The sequence below is a fragment of the Opisthocomus hoazin genome, chromosome 3, assembly GCF_030867145.1.
Source record: "Opisthocomus hoazin isolate bOpiHoa1 chromosome 3, bOpiHoa1.hap1, whole genome shotgun sequence".
NCBI classification, from domain to species: domain Eukaryota; kingdom Metazoa; phylum Chordata; class Aves; order Opisthocomiformes; family Opisthocomidae; genus Opisthocomus; species Opisthocomus hoazin.
The window spans coordinates 40,101,057-40,123,338 of NC_134416.1; the positions used below are offsets into that span (position 1 = coordinate 40,101,057).

The 22,282-nt window shown below is 37.6% G+C and overlaps 1 protein-coding gene across 3 annotated transcripts in view; it reads right to left on the minus strand.

Moving 5' to 3' along the window:
* C3H8orf34 (chromosome 3 C8orf34 homolog) overlaps positions 1-22,282 on the minus strand; it is a 194,852-nt gene that overhangs the window by 134,963 nt on the left and 37,607 nt on the right. For 2 of the 3 annotated variants that reach the window (XR_012763426.1, XM_075416032.1), the window contains exons 2-4: positions 20,953-21,100; positions 19,848-19,979; positions 10,433-10,561 (exon numbers count right to left, since the gene is read on the minus strand). Coding sequence is in view for 2 of the 3 variants with exons in the window: in XM_075416032.1 (XP_075272147.1) it covers positions 10,433-10,561; positions 19,848-19,979; positions 20,953-21,100 (409 nt within the window). In the remaining variant the exon portion in view is untranslated. The remainder of the gene's footprint in view (positions 1-10,432; positions 10,562-19,847; positions 19,980-20,952; positions 21,101-22,282) is intronic. The other variant, XM_075416033.1, reaches the window with a different exon arrangement.

The following is a 22,282-nucleotide window of genomic DNA, read 5'->3' on the forward strand; positions in this document are numbered from 1 at the left end:
CCTGAAGAAGAGAAGGCTGAGAGGGGACCTTATAAATGCTTATAAATATCTGAAGAGTGGGTGCCAGGAGGATGGGGCCAAGCTCTTTTCAGTGGTGCCCAGTGACAGGACAAGGGGCAACTGGCACAAACTGAAGCACAGGAAGTTCCGTCTGAACATGAGGAAGAACTTCTTCCTTCTGAGGGTGACGGACACTGGAACAGGCTGCCCAGGGAGGTTGTGGAGTCTCCTTCTCTGGAGATATTCAAGACTCGACTGGACAAGGTCCTCTACAACCTACTATAGGTGACCCTGCTTCGGCAGGAGGGTTGGACTAGATGACCCACAGAAGTCCCTTCCAACCCCGAACATTCTGTGATTCTGTGATTCTGTATTTAGGATTTCTGTTATTTTCTTAACTCTTATAACACCCCTGACTTCTTGGTAGTCAAATATGTTTGTGCTAGTTACTTTATTTTCAAGTAATACATGGATAATTTCAAAAACTTGAATTTCTACAAAGCAATGGTAACAATGGTTGCTATTTCCAGTTCATGTAATTGCTAATATCCAAAGATCAGCATTTTTCTAAAAGAAAACCCTCTTTTCACTTATTTCATATATTTGACAATAATTAGTTGTTCTCTCTGTATCTTGTATAGTTACTTTCATTTTTTTATCTGTGGCTTTCATATAACATTAAAAAGGATACAATAAATTTTACTTTTTATATATTCTAGACACGAAAATGTCATTGTAAAATCACAGAGTACTAGACACAGCTCATTCCATGAAACTACTTTAAACAGAAACATCTATGATTCAGGTTTAGGCAAAACATCCATAACTGGAGTCAAAATGTCCATACACTAAAAACTTTTTACCTAATAATTTAGTCACTTCCTCAAACTGTAGCCTTTTTTCATCACAACTTGATCACCAAAAAGGTCTAATACCAGAAAAACTGACACACCTAGTTTGTTCAAGCTTGAATCCAATGGTTTTTTTAGAATATGTTATTAGGAACAACCATTTTCTGAATTCTCTCAGCTTAAAGCCTGACTCTGCATGATGGTGAACGTAGAGAGGGGAAGTTTTAGGGCTACTTCATCACTGCTCTGCCCAGAGCAGCAGGTAAGAACGGGACTGTTGAAAAAGTTCTCCTCCCTTTGTTGGGGAAGGTCTTCTGGTGTCAAAGGCAAATCCTTCACAAATAAAGGAGTTTGCTTTACCCTTTCTCTCACAGCAGCTGCTTCTCACAGACAACATTCTCTGCAGTTTTATATCATACTATGACTGACTATGAAAGTGCAGAGGTCCGACTAACTGGGTGAGAGGTTTGCTTGCCACCATCAGCTAAGGCTCACAGTCAAGGTTTACAGTGGGAATTAGGCACCTAACTGCCAATTTTACGTCTGTAAAAATCCTCCCTTTTACAAATAATTACGAGTGCTGAGTTTTGATAAGGTATCACAAGTATCCAGCCCACTCAGCTGTCTGGTGAATTACAGTGACAGCTTTAGGGCACTTGTTTCTACTTCTGAGTGTAATGACTCTCTGTGCTGTAAGGGTGCTGGAACAACAGAGTAATTGGTCTGAACATGCTTTCACAGTCCTTTAGAAATGCTCCACAGCCACAACTACTGCCATCTCTGATCAGCAACCAATCTGGAGTGGGGCTGCTCATGCTAGCACAGCCTGTCTCAACTGGAACACTTTCACCCTGTCAATAGCTTGGTTTTTGAAGACAACTGGAAGAACAAGGCATACTCCGATTGCAAGAAAGGTCTGGCACACTAGGATTAAACTAAACATGACCACCAGACAATGTAACATTAACAACACAACTTATCAATACTTCTTATACTTTCACTACTATTATCATGCCTATATGAAGTAGCTTGCCCAAAAGCATATCTCACTGTATTATGCATGTACCTTGTGGCTTTTATATACTTAAAACATTAAACTGGTTGTTTGTCATGTCTTTTTTTAAAATTAGCATGGATTATTAAATTCCCCACACATATACAAAACTTTACACAGCTATCTCAGATCTCCGTTTCCAATCTTCTATCCCTTCGGCAATCTGCAGCAGCACAAGGGTAAGAATGGAGAAATAAAGATGATGATCATTACATCATTATAGCGTCTTAGCTGATGAAAAACCTACCTCCCAAAAATGTATCTGCACCATGATTTAATGAAATAAAATCTCTTTTGAGTCTAGAATGAGTATTTTCCACAGTGTCATAAAATCACAGAAAAGACTTTCTGCTTAGGACATTCTGCTTAATTTGTAGCTTACCAGGAAATGAACTTCCTTTCAAAAGAAAAATTAACACTGTTAGTAACAATTTCATGAGTCTTAAAAATGCTTGTGCAGTTCTTAGCAGAAGAGTTTTATTTGTTGCTGCTCTCCTGCAACAAATACAATTAATCCAGTACCTAATGTCTTTCCACTCAGTGGTATTACTCCTCTTTGAAGAGTGGTTTTTAGACTTTGATGTTCTCAATTCAACAGCTATTTTCAATTTAATTTGCAAAACAGTAGGTATCATACGAGTTCAGGTCTATTTGAAATGGCAAGTCATAAAATCTCTGCCTACTGCATTATTCCTGATGAAGTTTACAGTAGCTTAAAAATTTGCAATACCTTCATATGCTATACACACTTGAAATTATAGAACAGGTGTTCTGGTAAGAATGAAACCTCAGAGACACCTACCATTTTTGCTTTTATTTGTGGTCCTTAGATAAATACAGGAACAGAACACAAAATAAGTAGAGATTTTTTGAAGACTTACATTTTTCTAAACGCACAACATACATCTGACAAGTCTAATGTGTACCTAGCCATAAGAAAATAAAATGCTACGATTTTAACGTATGCTGGACTACTATTATTCAGCTCAATGGGAGCAAACAGTTTATGCATTTTCCTAAACATCCAGAAGATGGCCACAGAGTTCCCAATAGCCAGTTTTCCTACTTGCCAAACAAAGCCTTCTGGATTTGACACACAGGTTTTGACACACAGAGTTTAGATATACTAAGACAACCCCAATGTAACTCTGACTAACTTCACAAAATTTATTCTTAGCATCGGTCTAGGCCAGGGAACTTGTGGATGGCTGGACTGTCAACCTCATAGTGCATCATAGGTTCTGTAACAAGCTGCAGGGCAGAAACAGCATTATTATTCTACCATCATTAACACTGCAGCTTTGAGCATGAACACAGGAATACTGTATTATGTACCAACTGTCTAGCAGTTAACTGTCTAAATGCATTCTCCTATCCATCGTAAATCAGGGGAAGTACATATTCCCTCACTGCTTGAACAGGCCATCTCAGATGTACTTGCATTTTCCATGGCAAAACCTCGCACCTTACTGCAGCCGACAGCATAGTAAATTCCAGCCCCTGTGCCTGTCTGTACCATGTATTAAACACAAGGTAAACTGAAATTATTTATTTCACACCATTCTTGGATTATAAAGGACATTAAGCAATTGTTCTGGTTGCACTAAACAAAGTGTTTCTCCCAGAAAATACATACACAGGAACTAAACCAACTCAGTCATTTCTGTATAGGAACTTTATAATGGATTTGTCACTGACTGTCACAATTGACATTCTTCTATTATTTCCTTTACTTACATTGAGTCATTTTACAACTTTCAAAATTAGACATATTACCTCCAGTAGTAAGTCAGAGATTTTCTGTGAAGGCATACTGAATTGAAACCTCAGAGTTCTTGCCAATGAGGGGCATACGTCCTTATATTATTAAACAAATATGTATCAAGTTTCTGTAGTGGCATCCATCTTGAATTAGGATAATATTCCTCCCAACATCTAGCCATATAAGAACAAGGGCAACAATGTCATCTACAAGGCACCACACATTAACCTATTAGCACACTATACATCAGTATAGTCACTATCTAGGAAACACAGATTTAATCTCTCTTTCCCCTGGTGGCTTTAAAAAAATAAAAATAATTAATACGCAGCAAAAGAATCTATGCTTTAGACTTGCAGCATTTCTGTATCTAAATGTCTGAGTGGCTCCACAGGAGAATACAGATTGCAGGATTAGTCTGGTGAGTAATGAATTAGGCAAACAGACACAAGCAAAATGCAAAGTACCCACCATATATTATGTTCCAGAAACTCCTAGGCCAAGGTCATCTCAGAAGAGAACAGTCAACACTGCAGAATCTTTCAGAACTCTTGATTATAGGGAAAGGTGTACACTGCAGTAAGTTGGTTAAGATGGGTAGCCCACAATGGCCAGTAGCTAAGGTCAGAGTCATAGCTCCCTGTCCTACTACCCCCTGAATGCCTACTCCCTTCTTCTAAGAACTAGAAAGCACCACATCTGAGATGACAGTCATACAAACCCCAGCTCTGCAATAGCATTAGGGAAAATTTCAGCAAGCCAAATACTGTTCCAGAAAAGGACACTGTAATTCAAAAAGAGACTCTAGTCCTGGAACTTAGAGCAGGCTAGATCAGAATGGCAAATAACTACACAAAGGTAATTAAAAATTTAAAATCTGTAGGAAAAAGCTATGTATAACTAAGTAACAGTGATCTGCTGGCCATATAAGCCCCACACTATAATTGAATAGCAATAATTATGTTCACATTCTTCCTGTTTCAATCTCACAAAATATAATTATTTTATATTATTACTCATACATCATACTAAAAGCAAATGGATTTTATGAGCAAAGGCAGTATCGGATAACAGCTGCAGTACTGAGATAAAATTATCTTCCTTAAAGGTTTGATTGAGCTTATCTAAAAATGTCGATCTCAAAATAAATCACAAACATTGATCTCACACAAGAATAACATGATTTTAAAGTTCAGCATGAACAGAAGAAAGGAAAAATCCTCTACAGAATCCTCCTGACTAGTTTTGTGGTTCAATTAGCAGAACACATTTTAGGGCTAGATCATGGATAAGTCTTTTTTACAGACTGAAGTCCATTTCAGATCAACAACTGTGTATGACAAAGAAAATACTGAAATATTGTGTCTTAAAACAGTGTTCCTCACGAGGTGGTTAAAAAAAGTCTAGTTACATGTCATGCAGGTGTGTATTTGCAGTTCTGTCCTCATCATCAGAAATTCCTGGTTTCAATGGGAAAATTCAGAGGTCTCTCATAAATGTTAGTGGCATTCCATTCAAGTGCATCTTCCATAACTGGAATGCAAATCACTACTAGTTTCCTATAGTGTAGATGCTCCTAAATGAAACCCCATTCTAATGTGTTGCAGAGACTGCTAAAAGCATTGAAGTAGTTCATGATGTATATATTAAACTTCTCACATCCCACACACTCCAGGTTCATCCACAAAACTGAGAAGATTATTTTTGTGGTTTGTTAAAATATTCTGTTCTTTTTTTGAACTAGTTCTACCCTTATTGTTATGAGAGTTTTACTCTTGTTGCTTATCTTCTTCCCTGTAAAACAGGCTTTTACGTTTCACTATTTTATCTTTTTCTTAAAGGTGTAAGATCACGCTTGTCTTAAGCTATGTATAAACAACATCAACTGATTCTAATACTATGAGAAATAGCTGTTTTAGATACTCTGGAGGCACTCAGAGATCTCTCATTCTTGGAGATATTGAAGAGCCATGGGCATGCTCCTGGACAACTGGCTCTGGGTGACCCTGCTTGAGCAGGGGGCTGGACCAGATGACCTCCAGAGGTCCCTTCCAATGTGAACCATTCTGTGATTCTTTATAGCTTCAAAAAGTATTTCCTACTAGACTGCAGACGGCTTTCTTATTTACTGACTATTTATTTATTGATTACTCCCTTCCAAATTAAAAAATAAGAGTACTTTTTTCCCTATTGGTTATAGCTAGATACCATTATTTCTGGGATTCCCTCCAACTAACTGATTTGGATTCCCAAATACCTTTAGTTAATGTTAACTTACTACCATTTTCTGATCTTAGAAAGTCTACTGAATTCAAAGCACGATAAATTTGTTTCTTCCCCTCTGATCTGTAGAATAATCCTGGCCTTAACAAGGATTCAAACATTACTAACAAACTCCTGGTTATCTCTGTTGAAAGACTATGTGTAATTATGAAAAAGTACCTACCTCGCAGTAGCACACGATAAGTGTCATCAAAATGCTGTTACCACGTGCAAATTGAAACACCCAATACACACACATTTTCAACATGCACTCTAGTCCTTAACTGTTCATGTAAAAGATGTAAAGTTGTTCACAAAGCAGGCAGACTTCATATCTACTTTGCAAAAAGCTCTTGCTGATTTAGTCCTCATTTTCCCCACTCAAAACACTCGTGATTCGCTGTTTTCCATCTCTTGTTATCTATTTTCCCAACCTCAGAAATAGGGAGGGGTGAAGACAGGTATATTCATGAGCAAGATCCTTAGCTATACAGGAGATTTTATTTCTCTTTAAAAGGCAGACAGGCCAGCAGGGGAAATAAAAGAGCATACGTTTGAAGCAGGTTGGAACTTTTCTTACTTATGATCAGCTGAGGAAGAAGGATGACAGCAATAAAGACGGGAGACCCTGCAACTGAAGAAAACAAAACATGCACAAGGAAAATGCAATATATTCCTGTATGTTGCTTGATAAACCAAAATCTCCCCTAAACAGTTGATCTGATAGTCCAAAATCCACTTCCATGACACACAGGTGACTGGAGAAGCAAACGAACCCAGATTTCCCATATGAGTAGGTCTCTGGAAAATGATATACTTAAATCACCAAGCTCCAATGCATAGACTATTAGACCATAATTATGGCAATACTCTTCTCCAGTCTCTCTAAACTCCTAAGATACTATTAACATTGAGTGCGAAGTCACTTTTGGTTTCTCAGGTCTACTGCAGCACAGCGATATTCACATATTGTCTTGATGTGGCTAGGGAGAAAGGCTCCAAATATGCGGAAGTTCAGTTTTAATCACAAGGAAGACTGCACATAGGAGACACCAGACATCCAAGTGCCTGAGCCTCACCTTCCAAAGTTTTCAGGCAGTTCTAATTCTCTGTGAAGTGCACAGGTTTGTCTCAAAGTAGGTATTCTAGACCGCATAGTGAATGAAGTAATAGAAACTAGAGTTTAATTCACATGCTGCGTCAGCTGTATAGCAGGCAATGAAGTCCTGGAAAGTCACTACAAGATCGAAAGTTTATCTTTAAAAATGGAAATGAATTCCAGCACCTGATGGAAAATTCATTTAACTTCAAACATCCAGTTTTATGTCACACTCTTCCCTGTTAAAATACTGAATAATGAAATGAGAGGGTCGCGTAAAAAGCCATTGATAGTACGTTGTGATCATTTGCATACTCAACTATTTGTTGAGCGCAGTGCCTGCACCATACTGCTTCAAAACAAGATTAGTATCAAATGTAGCATTATAGACTTTAAGGACGTGCTTGTAGAATAAAAAACACTGACTAGCCTGCCAAAAACAAGCATTAACACTGGAGAAGATAGCTACGGGACCTTGTCATGGCTTTTGTAAAATTCACCATATGGATGCTTGTTTGGGTACAGCACAGAATGAGTTTCAAGTGTCTCATACTGTTAAAGTTCTAGACATGTTTATTCATTGAAACCTTCTAAGATATTTTCTATGAGCAATCTGTTTTCTACTTTTGGAAGCACAACAAAACCATATTTCTTTTCAAAATTATACCTTTTCTTTTTTTCAAAACTTTACACATTTTTCGTTTTGAATTTTTATATCATACTAACACATAAGAAATCACAGCACAGAACACATTTCTTTCCTGCAATGATCTCAAAATCAGGAGTACAAAAACTGGAAACGAGGACATACAGCATAGAATGAATCTGATGCAAGCGTTTAAATGATACAACCAAAAAGGCTAAAGTGCAAAATGAGTAACAACTATCAAAAAACAAAAAAAGTCACAAGAAAAGATGCCATAAATACACTATGAAAGGAGGACAAAGTAAAATACAGGACTATTACATCAAAGAGAAGGAAAGCAAATAACAGATGATACAAAGAAATCCCAGTGTTCAATACGTTCACTGCTTCAGTCTTCACAAAATAATTAATTGTGGTCAGATGACTAACACTAGTGAATTTAAGATGAAAACCTGCAAGCCAGATGACAGCACGCTGAAAGATACTCTGATGACTTAGATACATTCAAGGTGGCAGAATCTTGTGAAATTCACTCTAGAGCACAGAACTAACTAGCTGAAGAAACCTCTAATGCATTAGCAACTGTCCTTCAGGAACAGAGAGGCCAGAAAAGGGCAAATACCACACCCTTCTTTGGAAAAGAAAAAGGGAAGACATGAAGAACTACTAACCAGCAAGCCTAAATCTGACAGCAGCAAGAATATTTGACAGAATTGTTCAATAAACATTTTAGCAACACCTAATGGATAGGAAAGGTGGTAAGAACTAGCCGACATGAATTTATCAAGAATGAATTGCGTCAAATCACTCTAATTGCTTTCTCCACTGGGAAACTTGCCCAGTGGACAAGAGGAGGAAGTAGATGTAAAATAGTTCAGCTATAAAAAGACTTTGTTTACTGTCCTAGATGATACGCCAGTAAACAAATTAGAGAATTACAATCTAGGTGAAATCACTGCAAAGCAGATAAACATCTGGTGGGAAAAAACGCACTTACTGAGTAGCTTTCAAGGGTTGGTTGTCAGATCTGAAATGGAATCATGAAGAGGTCTGACAATATTTCCGTTAATGATCTGGATGAAGAAATAGAGAGCACATTCATGAAAGTGAACTTATTATCAAGCTGCAAGTGATGTAAAGCACTCTGAGGGATAGGATTACAATTCCATACTATCTCGACAAATCATCAGAGAATATGAAGTACTAGCAAGAAATAGTGAAGAATGGTTCATTTGGGAAATAACTCTATGAAAACCTGACTCAAAAAACACTGACCAGGTACATTCACCTCCAGTCCAAGTGTAGGACCTAGAAGAGATGCAGTGTTTTGCACTCTAGTTAGAAAACTCTGTGGCAAAGAGAGGTACAGAATGCTGCAAACTCTATTTCAGGTATAAGGAAGCCAGTGGAACCTACACATTATTCACAAGGAAAAACAAAGATATAGGATTGAAGAGTGGATTGAGTCCTTTATTATTAAATGCTCATATCTGATTGGTTTGTATCTCCAGACAGTAAATAAAAAATTTCTGATATTGAAAAAAAAAATTGTTTCTTTATCTGTGTTAAGCTTGGTTGCAAGCCTCTAAAGGAGAAAGGCCTGAAAAAGACACTCACACCCATCACAGCAACACAGTCAGACAATGGTGGGGCTCCAAATCAGAGACCCAGTTTAGTTCCTTAGAGACAGATCTACCAATTTACTAGAAATGTATTTGAAAAGACGCCTGTAATTATACTACTATAATTAATATAGATATGAAAATTGTTCAAAATACAACTGTGATCAACCTAAAACATTTGGGAGAGATGGAATTTGGACAAACTAGTTTTGGGTATTTGGCACAATTTGGAAAAATGCTGAATCTCAAAATTCTTCATTCAGCTCTGTTTCTGACCTCATCATTTGTAATTTCTCTGGTAAATCAAGAAGTGCCATAGATAAAATTTAATGAGAAGAGAAAGGAAATATTTCTCATTCAAATGTCTCCCAGACCATACCATACCTAGTTTTCCTATACCATGGTAGAGTGTACTTTTCATACTGTGATAATTATTAGTAGTGCTTGCTCCCACCAATGTACTTCAGAATTCTCTTCTACAGGAAAAAAAGAAAAAAAAAGCTATTCCTCATGGTATCCAGTAATTCTCAGAGATACTCCTTATATGAACATGCTACTTTTAAACACGGCTCTTGTTTGACTATGTCTTTTAAGGGATAATACTTGGGTTTTGTTATGAAATAATTGGCTAAGATGTTTTTGAGTATTTATTTTAGATGCTTTAAAATATTTATCTGAATTGCTTTTGAGAACTGGAAGGAATTAATTTGGGTCAAGGATACAAAATACTTAACTGTTTTTCAATGACAGGTCTGATCTCCATCAATGAGGTTAAGGTTTCACAAAGGTTAATCCAATCTAATTGCTACCAACCAAAGGAGCAGTCTCACTGCTGCACGTTCCCACTATTTTCCTTAAACCAGCCTCTTGTGGTGATCTCTTTATGAGCTAAGTCAGCCCACTAATCTGACAGAAAACTAACATAACAAAAAAGGAGGTGCAGGGGAAGTAGTTTCAGTCAGCAGGAGAGCTGCTAAATTATCTCAGACATTCTGTAAACCTCATCAACAGGAATGTAACTGCTCATGTCAATGAACTTTGTCTTCATTGAATAGAAGATCACCTTCTTGATACATACTTCCAATTACAGTTCAGGCTGCATGATTACATTAAAAAACTAAAATCAATCAACTTACTGCGAGACAGATTCTCAAGGGCTTTTCCAAGTTTTTTGCTCTCTTGAAGAATATCATTTAGTTCATCAAAATCATGGTTCTCCGGTTTTGTCCTCCAATCCCATTTAGGATGCTCTATTGACCTTGGCACTAAATGTACACAGATATATACATGAAGTTTAGATTTGGTAGTTCAGACTCCTAGAGCAGAAAAAAAAGCTGCACAATGAACTTACAAGGTGAAGTACCTTGAGTGGAAGTTACTTAAGTATCCTATTTTAACAGCTGGAAATATTTTCTTTGGTCAACATGAAGTAAAAATGAAAACACCTATGAACAAATGCATACTTGGGGTGATTCTTGCGACTGAATTAACTGGTAAACAGGAATAATTAATATTAATGATTAAAAATAATAAAAATAATGCGATAACTGAAAAAATGTAATAAAAATACTGCGTATGAAGGTACTTCATTTACATCAAAACAGAACTGTGTGTCCTAGGGGCCAATAAGGAAAAATGTCAAAATGAAAATGAGTAACTGGTACTTCTGGCTTTGTTAGTCATTTTATCAAAAAGAAAAAAATACATATTTTAGTCAAAGCTTTTAAAACAACATGTATATACAATTTAAAAAAAAAAATCATGAAGTGTAGATAACACAGTTCATAAAAACAGTGAAATAAAGTATGTCTCTGTCATTTATGGTGTACAGCCTATAATCTTTATTTCGATATTTAAACAAACTCAATCTTTGGGAAGCACAGTCCTGAGCTTACAGTCTTCTACGCATTATCTATTACCAAAATCTTTGATCTAATTTTAAAACAAGAGTCTCTCAACTGCAGATCTAACTTTACCTACAATGGCAGGAAAAAAGAGAAGGAGTTTTGGAGATATGTAGGACCCACAATGAACAGAGCTGCACTGATCAACGTGAACATGTTTAACAATTAGTAGAAATGGAAACAAAAACAACGCTGTCTCTGGAACTGCAGTTTAACATGGTCTTTTTGCCAGGGTTCTGAACTAAGCGATCTGCTGCCTTCACCACCAAGTGCAATTGTTGGGTTGTCTCCAAATACAGCATTACTGTGCCAAGAAGTGCACATGCTGGTGTGAAGATGATGATGCCTAGTCCACATTCCCAACAGAAAGGACCAGTTGCATTTATCAATGGTTACTAAGTACTCACTTAAAAATAACTTTAAAAACAAAGCCTATAATGTCCAATACAAAGCCTATAATGTCCTGGTCAGCTTTGAAATTCTAATTTACTATTTTGACAGCTGTCAACTAATTTATGATTACAAATTCATTTTCATTACATGCTAAGAAGGAAACTTACAGACTCCTACAGATCGTGCAAAGTGGTATCTTACAATTATTTGGAATTCCAGAGTGTTTTTCACAGAATCACAGAATGGTAGCGGTTGGAAGGGACCTCTGGGGGTCATCTAGTCCAACTCTCCTGCCAAAGCAGGGTCACCTACAGCAGACTGCATAGGACCGCGTCCAGGCGGGTATGGAAACTCTCCAGAGAAGGAGACTCCACAGCCTCCCTGGGCAGCCTGTTCCAGTGCTCCGTCACCCTCAGAAGGAAGAAGTTCTTCCTCATGTTCAGACGGAACATGAGGAAGAACTTTTATAACAAAATGGGGAAATTAGACTTCAAGTTCTGGTAGCTACTACAAAATGTGTTAAATAACTATTGCTGTTGAGGTTTGCCTTACTGCTGACTGCCCTCTGGGTGAATATAAAATCTGCTCCGCTGTGGATCAGCTCCACAAGGGAAAGTTGAAGTTAAGTCAATAGCCATCTTTTCCAGGTAAAGAAATGGGACAATGGTATGTTTAAGTCCTCCTGTCACAAAGAACATGATTCCATCTCCCGTAGACATAAATCAAGCCACTTTCAAACAAAACATTTATACAGAGTCTGACAACCCAGAGTATATTCTGATCTGTAACACCCACTCACGAACCCCGGTAAGTATTAGGGAAGTTATTACATTAGACTGCAATTAGAGACATTCTCAAAGACAGAAGGCAAAGAAGACATTGAAATGGACCTACAGAGATAAGAGTAGAAGGAAAGAGATATACAAAGCCTCAATAAGGAGAAGGGAAGAGAGGGGCACATTGGAGTGTCAGAGTCCAGTTCTGCTTTGTGTACAAAAAAAGAAGTCATGCATTTCCTTCTGAGGACAATGGAAATAGCGAGCTATGGTGGTTCCTAGTGAACAGATACAGGCCTTAAGAGTATTAGGGTACTACTAGCCTTTACTCAGATGGACAGCTTATAATTTTTGTTGATACTTTTAAACACCAATCATTTAATTTATAATTCCCTGGTTTAGGAACCACTATGTTTATCAAAAGTTGTCTAAATTTTTGTATGACCAAAAATTGCCTCCATTCATAGACCATAGCATAATTAACTTACATAGCACAACTTAAGTATTTCTCATCTTTTTTCATGTTTACAGAAAACAAAATGTTCCACTGGGTATTTTTTCTAAACTTTTAATAACTGTAAATATAAATATTTAGTAAACTAGAAAAGAAATTCTATAATGAGGTCTCTATGTTTTTGCTCATCTTTGTTTTATATTGAGATCACATGCTAATTTACTGCCTGCTTTTTCAGCTATCTCATCTTCTCCCTTCAGTGTACCAACACTGTATTCTACAGCATCACTCACTCTAGCCTACTAGCAATTTGACAGACTTTTCTTATCATATTTATACTCAACTCACCACACCATCGAAGTCTCACAGTACCACCAAAATACAAACAGGCAATAATTTAATAAAGTAAAACCATGTGCTAAGACAACCAGACCTTAGACCTTCCAGGCTGCAGAAAATTTGAACAAGCTGGTATTTGATATCATGCCAATTTGAAACAAATCCATTCTTCAAAATACCAAAGGACAGCATTTTTGAGAAACCTTAAGATTTTGAAATAAAACTTGTCATGGGACAGAAGCTGAATGAAACATACATAAGTTCTAGTCAACAGCCATGGAGCTTCCAGGATCAGCAAGTGCTAAGTATATGGACCAACCAGCATCAGGAAAATGAGAGTATCACGACTCTGTCCTTGGAAGGTAGGGAAAGTTGCTCAAGAAACAATGTTCCCTAGTTTCAGAGAAATGTTCCACAAACAGAGCAAGCTTGGACTGCATCTCACTAGACGGATGGTGGAAAACCAGTAAAAAACATGGTGGAAATTTGGTCTGCGTGCTGTTGTACTACAGTCTGTGTTTCCGTGAACCATTTTGTACTTCAGTGAAAACGTATCAAACCAGATATGCTGTCATGGAACATTTCTGAGTTTCAGTAGCATTTTTTTCAAGACAATTCAATTCTACAGAACCAAAACTAAGGGGAAAGTTAAGCAGAATTAGAACTGATTGAAATTTTTATTACTTCTCGAGAAGACATGGTTCTTGTTACTTAGAATGGATATTAAAACTAAAATCTACTTCATTACATCATGGAACATTTCTGAGTTTCAGTAGAATTTTTTCAAGACAATTCAATTCTACAGAACCAAAACTGAGGGGAAAGTTAAGCAGAATTAGAACTGACTGAAATTTTTATTACTTCTCGAGACGACATGGTTCTTGTTACTTAGAATGGATATTAAAACTAAAATCTACTTCATTACACCATGTGGCATGTGTCTCTCCCTTCAAGGTTCATTTTCTGCTTGCTTAAAAATGTTTTTAAAATATGAACTTGTATCTTCCCAACTATAGGATCATAGAATCATAGAATGCTTTGGGTTGGAAGGGACCTTTAGAGGTCATCTAGTCCAATCCCCTTCAGTGAGCAGGGACATCTTCAATTAGATCAGGTTGCTCAAAGCCCCGACCAACCTGACCTCAAACCTTTCCAGGGATGGGGCATCTACCACCAGGCACTGCTCATTTTCAAATGGATGGCTTTGTGTGAAGCATGTAGAACTGTATAAAGACCACATGACCTCTCCTTGAGATCTTTTGAAATACACTATCTTCTTATGTATGTATGAAGACCATCATATATCACTTCCATGTATATGTCACTACACACTTAGCAAAATCCTTTCATAATATTCCAATCTTCCTTGCTCTTTATTATACTCATGCCTTCCTCAAAATCATATCAATAATTTTAAATCCCTCATCACATTACCTGCCTCAACCTAATCTTTGTTATTTGAGAGATTTATATAACAACTTCTCTTGAAATTGTTTGCCTACAATTCAGAAGATTTATTACATCCACTTCACAGTATTTGTATAGAAATATTTAGGTTTTCCCTTTATGGAGCTGAGATTTCCCCATCTCATCTTAGAGGACTACGAAGACATGCTTTCCAGTATTTCCGGTTTTCTGGTGGCACACCACCCCCAACAAATGCACATGAGATTCACTCGCAGATGTGTTATGAATTCTGTCACAAATCAGCAGACCTTTTTTTCTTACTGGATGATGGTACAAGATCAGTACTGGTTTTGTCTACATATACATGTCTTTTCAAGACATGATTTGCAGACAGAATCAGACCAGTTGCTCATTAACACCTACATTTCATTAACACATTGTATGAGCATCTCACATCTCAAAGAACAAAAATACGTGTGCTATTGAGCATAAATTTACTCACGTATGTAAATCTCGCAACAGCATTCATATTAGAGTTCTTTGATAACACAGCCAAACTGGTTTACACAGTCCCTAGATATCAAAAGGCTAAGAGAACGATGGCCTACAGTCCTAGATAATTAGAAGTACAGGGCAATTAGAAGTACAAAACATTGTAGCTGTAAATGGGATATCGCGAGAATGGTGAACTGAAGCAGAGTGAAAGGATGATCTGTGATCTGATTGAACACAGAGGTGGTGAAGAGATCAACCTACTTTGCCTAAAAGTAGCTAGCTGGGAAGCAAGAATTCTGTTTCACAAACTATTTAGAAACTTCCAGATTTGTTCTTCTTCAAATACAGAATGTGATCATCTAAACATTTCATCAAACATATTTACATATACACAAACACACATACAGACACACACTAGGAGCCCTAGCTTCAAGCCTCTTCCTTGCCAGACAACAGCAGCAGCTTCTGCTTAATTATGTTTTTGCACACACCGAAGAAGTGGTCAGATCTCTTAGATACCAGGGTTTCTTGTGCGTGTTTGTTTCAGGTGTGACTGAGATCATAACAGGCAGGAGGAGGGACTGGAGGAATCTTTCCAGTAAAAAAGCTGCATGCATAAGGAAGAGATTTCTGTGCAGGAATAGCATGCACACTGCAGTCAACATCAGCTCTGCTGAAGAAAAAAAAAAAAAGTAATAAAATTAATTAATAAATTAATTCTCCTGATGTTTCCAAAGATTCCTATGAAATGACAATTCTCAGTTCTGAAGAAACTTACAAGTTCAGGATCATTTGAACAAGATAGTCATAAGACGAAAGCTCTGCAACCAACATATTACAGCTGATGGACTCTTTATTAAATTTTCGGTTTGTTTTGGCAGTTTTGGGGGGCTTTTTAAGTTGTTGGGTGTGGGGTTTTTTTTGTTTGTTTTAAATACCAATCTGCAAGCAAATTTTTAGGTCTCAGCAGGCTTAAAACATTCTCTTTCTCAGATGAGTCCTCACTACCCCCCTGGAAAGGCTTTGGAAAAAAAATGTACAATGATGCCCAAAAATATTTTGAGGTACAGACTGAAGGCACAGAACAAATGAAATGTCCGCGTCTGGACAGAGTAATAAATGGCTTCTGAACATGCTTGTTTTCTGCTGATCTGAGTGGTTGAAGGGGCACATGGTACCCAGTGGTATAAACCCAGCAAAAAAAATGCCAAAAAAAATCAGTATTAATTTGGTTGTTGGCAGAAAAAGAGAAGCAAGATATGGCAAAAAGGCACACAGCTGAAACCAGCCTATGCAATAGCAATTTAAAAAAAAATGTAGTTCAAATACACAAGGTATTTTCAAAAAGTTGCAGAGACAAATATTTGCATGGGTAAGTCATGAAAATAATAGGAGGAATCAAGGTTTAAAATAATGGTATGGAAAAAAAAACAGGAGAGGGTGTAAACAGAAAAGCATGGAAAAAGCGGATTATTAGGCTGGAAAGGACCTCCGAGTTTTCTAGTCCAGCCAACTGCTCAAAACTGGTCCACTGAGGGCAGGTTGCTCAGACTCTCTAGTTGAGTTTCGAGTACCTACCAGAATGGAGATTCCACAGCCCCTCTGGACAACCTGTTCCAGTGTTTGACCACACTCACAGTATAATTTTTGTTCCCCGTTGTCCTTTCACTACACACCTTCAAGAAGAATTCTGGCTATGTCTTCTCTACCACCCTCCAGTGTAATAGTTGATGATGACAATGAAAGCTAAGGGGAGCTTAGCTTTCATTTCTTCAGGATGAACAAACCAATTTACTTCAGCTTTCTCACACCCATCACATGCTCTAGCCCTCTCATCCTTTTGGTGGACCTTCACTGGACTTGCTCCAATACACCACTGTCTATCATGACCTATTCCATGCGAAATAAACACTGTTGACTATTGTCTTGCTAATGCAGCCTAGTATGCAGTTCACCTTCAGCGCTGCAAGAGCACACAGCCACAGCTGGTTCATATTCAAGTTCTTGTCCATCAGCACCCCACTACTTTTACTACAAAACTACTTTCTAGCCATTCAGACCCCAGTTTATACTATTGTTCAGGGTTATTCCATCCAAGGTACAGGATTTTGCGTTTTTCTTGTGTTGAACTTCATGAGGTTCCTCTCAGCACATTCCTCAGTCCTGTTGAGATCCCTCTGAATAGCAGCCCTGCTACCCAGAATACCAATCACTTCCCACAATTTGGTCTCACCTGCACCCCTGCTAAAAGAACATTCTACCTCATCACCCAGGACATTAAGAAAGACTTTTACATGGTATTGGTCTCAGTACAAGTCCCTTAAGCATGCCATTAGTGATAGGCTTTCCAACTGAGCTTTGCATTGCCAGTCACAACCCCTTGAAGTGAACAGCTGAGCCAACTTTCCACACATCTTGTTGTCCACTTATCCAGTCCATATCTCACTAACTGAGTTATAAGGACACTACGGGAGACTGAAAAGTTTTGCTAAAGTCAAGGTATTAGACAACCACTGCTCTTTCTTTGATTACAGGGCCAATTATTTCATCTAAAGGGGCAATCAGGTTGATCTGATCAGGCACATATGATCTCATAAATCCATGCTTGCTGTTCCCAATCACATTTTCCTCCTTCTTGTGGCTGGGACCACCTTCAAGGAAAATTTGCTCAATAACCTTCTCAGAGAGCGGGGTTAGGCTGATCAGCTTGTAGTCCCCAAACCTCTCCTTGCTGTACCTCAAAATAAATGTAATGTTTCCCTTTTTCTAGTCATCAGGAACATTCCACAATCATCATGACCTTTCCATGTTGATCAAATAGCCTTGCAATGACATTAGTCTCCTCTCAGCATGCTCAGAATAAATCCCTTGTAGTGCCATGTCCAATTGCCTTAAGCACACCTTAATTCTATCCTCCTCTGTTGTAGCTGAAGCTGCATTCCTACAAATTCTGCTGCTAGACTTAGGTAGCTTGAGGGCAAGCCTTACCAGCTGAAGAGCATTATTAGATGTCCTTCAGTCCACAAGAGCAGATCTTTGAGTCCAGTCTTACCATGGATGTATAAATTATTTCCTTGCCTGACATGTGACCTGGTAGTCTAGAGGGCCTAACCTGCTTTGTCCCTATGCTGGGACAACCTAAGGACCAATAAGCATGAAAACTTGTAGTAGGCACACAAAGGAAGGAAGTGACGTGATCTCACACCCCTACGAGGGATAAAGACTGAGGACTTGAGATCTTTAAGAGATGGCATAGAAGTTACTCGACGCATATTGGAGCGTCTGAAGGGCAAGCACCAGGGAGAGAGAAGAACACAATATGATTATGGGAATAGCTCACAACATCATTGGCCACTGTTTCTAACAGCGTATCTCCATAAATTGCTCCTATCCAGCAAAGACTGCTAGTCACTCATAATCTGAGTCTGATCTATGATCACTTCTCTGAATATCTCTATTTACTCTTGCAAGTGAATTAAAATCCACATGCTTCTTATGGAGTGACTTAAAAATTCATGTGCCCATAGAGAGATACAGTAGAACTGATGATCCAGTCTGAGTCTTTTTGAAGCAAGCAATGTGCTTCATGAAGAAGAAACAGAGACACATGCTGCATTTCCAGAAAAAATAATCCAGAAATCTTGCTAGGACAATACCATCCTGACAAAAGCTGTGCTATGGGACACAGCTACCTGTACAGCTATTTTTTTGCTTGTTACAGTTATTTATTCTCAATCAGAAAGGTTTCATAACTATACAAGACTGTTAATTACCCAAAAGCACAGCATCTCGATTGCATAAATCTATCATGATTTACTCTACCCATTGCAGTGCTATATTTTGACCTACTGAGGCCAGTGAGAGATTTTTCTTTGACTCCACTGAAGTCTAGACTTTGCCATCTTGCTTTTAGAGGAAAGACAGCAACCCTTCTATTGCAGTATTCTATGTATTTCTGTTCTCATCTGGTCAACTAACCATACTCTGAGTTATTAAAAAGATTTGGCTATTATAAAAATTTCTAAAAGCTACAATAGTCAACAGATGAAAATATAATTTTGCAATTTCCTTTGGAGAAAAAATCTTGTATACACACTTGTGTGTGTACCTTTATGTGTGTGTGTGTACATTGTACATATATTTATTTGTGTAAATAATCCATTAAAAAACTAGTTTAAAAAATAAATTTCTTCAATAGCCAGTACACAGGAAGCACTATATTTCATTAAGGCTTACTGCCTCTGTTTTTACTAGTTCGGCTTTACAGGTCATTGACAATATTCTCTTCAGTCACTCTGTTTTGCCTTTTCTTTCAGTGTACATTTAGATTCCTTCAGAAACTCTCCGAGAAATACACCTGTTCTGCTGACACTGCCCCCATATCTTGAACAGTATCTGTTCATAATTCATAGTTCTGCATTACCTGACCCACTGAAAAAAATCTATTAGGATCAATACCAACAGATATTGCACATGCAAAATGGCAATCCAAACTAAAACATCAAATCATAATTGGTAACTGAACATAAAATTGTGCTTGACACCCAAATATTATTCTAGGTTTTTATTTATCTAGAATTCTTTTCTATCTATAGATGACAACATAGGGTATTATTAAATATTCATCATTCAAGTGAAATTAAATGAAGAATCAAACTCTTAGAACATGCATCTAGCCATTTCAACTGTTCATAGTTTGCTTATTTTAATCCTAACTCAACAGAAAAACATACTACAGTTTTGGAAGTAGGCATGAATTAATAATGTAGTGGAGCTTTCTTACATGACTTGGACTCCGGTGACGGCGGAGAAATGTTGGACACAGCAAGGTCACTTTTTGACTTTTTAGGCTTTTTTGCATTTACCTGCCAAGGTTTATCATAACTTCTAAAATCTCTCCTCGTTCCTTTATTTTCTGTTGAAAGAATCAAATCATGCAATTACAACATTTATAGGGTCACTTTTCAAAGACTTAATAAACAAATAATCCAGAAAAAACAAGACCTATCAGTCCAAACCAAAGTCAGCTCTTTTTGTTTTCCTATTTCTGATTTATGCTAAATTTCATATATCTCTTCCATTTCCTAAACATCAAAATTTAGAAATTCATTAATATGTTCTTCATTAAAAACATAACATCTTTGTTTTTTGTTATGAAAAAGTCCTTAACCTTCATCTATTCTCCTACCTGTTTGACTGCCTATACTTAAAACTTTACATTTTATATAAATAAAAAGTTGATTTGTCAGGAAATACTGGAGGTCTATTATACTCTGAAACAGATTACCAGTCAATTGTTAAATACAAACCCAACATTCTAATAGTAGCTTGTATCAGAATATCAGAGACAATAATTCTACTTTAGAATCAGAGCAGATATTATTTCAGAAATTATTTTATGCTCCTGAAGATCTACAATAAATTATTCACACAGAGTTCATAAAGTACTAATAGCACCTTCTCATTAAGTGCTGGAATGACGGGCTGTTAAAAATATGTATTATTAAAGAAAATACCTTAATAGAGGCTAATCCCAGGCACAAATACACCACAGGAGGGAAAAGGAAAACAAAGCAAAGGGAAAGGGAAAGCAAGGAGGAAAGCAGGAAAATCAAAGGACCTTTAGATGTATCTTCTTTCCCATTGAGACTGGGATTACTTCTGTCCTGTAACTCTGACCCATACTCACATGATATGTACATAGGCTAAGCTGATAGCCAAGAATATATCTTAAAATCAGTATCTACTGGACGAACAGGATTTATTATGCATGCTCAAAACCACAGGGCAGTATCTGCTCAGCAGGTACCTGTGCATCCAGGAAACCACGGACAAAAGTGTGGGAAGATTATACTGGAGACTAGCCCTTTCCAGCATACAGAACATACCTGATGTTTCACTCTCCGCCCAAAGGGCAGCAGAGCCAGACAGCGTTCTCTGAAGCTGACTGCGGTTCCCCTGTTTGGACTGAAGATGATCAATTAGAAATGGGATTGGCTGGTCAGGTGTCTCTGTTATCAGTTTGGTCATCAACTCCTTTAGAAAATTAAAACAAAACAAAAAATTAGTGGGATAGTGCACCTAAACTAATCTTGTATTTATCAAAAGTAAAGGAGCATTTATAAAGGAAAAGCCTGTTTTCCACTTTGAAGAAAACAGCTGGAAACACCCACCTTCTCAAACTGCTGCTAGCTTTACCCTATGAAGTGTTCACGTCTGAAGCGGTTTTAGCCTATACAGTGACTTACCCACCAGAATCTACGTTAAACAACCCAACCCCCGCTACCCACTCAAATTCACCCAAAATAATCTGAATCCTGTTCATTTAACTATTCAGAACATGCATCTTTTCAGAGCGGTGAGTAGCTCTTCTCTGACCCTTACATCCAAGTTTCTTCTCACTGGAAATTGGTGTAACAGGAGGCTTGGTGCATTTTTTATCTCACCCAGACACAGAACAATGATCTGATTAGAATATGCATTCATATCTGGGCACTCCAATGTCGAATCAAATGGGCAGACATTTTTTAAAGCAAGTCCTCCAAAATACTATTTCATATACGTGAGCAAATATTTTATTACACTGTTGCGGACATGGATACAAACGCATTGTCAACAGGAAACCATCTCCTATCCCATGCATTGGTACCACCTAGTTGCTGTTGTACACCCTGGCCTTGCAGAGCTACAGAAAGAGAAGCGCTCCCCATATTGCTGCTGAGGTTCTTCCTGGCTCCCTACACATGAAACATAGATTAGGAATCCAGAAGGAAGCTGTGGCTCTTTGCTGGGCATGTGCCCTGAGTGGAAATCAGTGACTAATGTGGGAGGTGACCCTGAAATCCACACAGTTCCACAGGAAATTTGTGGCTGCCACCGCAAAACAAAAAAGCTCAATGGAAAAAAAAATTACAGGAATGTACAACAAAATCAAGACAAAAAAACTAGCTAAGTTATTAAGAGTATTTACTCTTCATCTGTCCCCAAGCATAAATTTCACAATAACTTCCACACACTTAAGTCTATCACTGCTTCATCTTTTCCACACACCTTCACTTCATGAATAATTTTTTAAGTACCAATAGTTACTTTGTATTGCCATCAGTTAATTATGTTCGAAGAAGATACTTAAGAGGGAGTATACCAAATAACAGTAAACATGAGTAACAGCATGCATGATTTTTAAGATGCAGCAAGTTACCTTTGTCCACTCCAAGA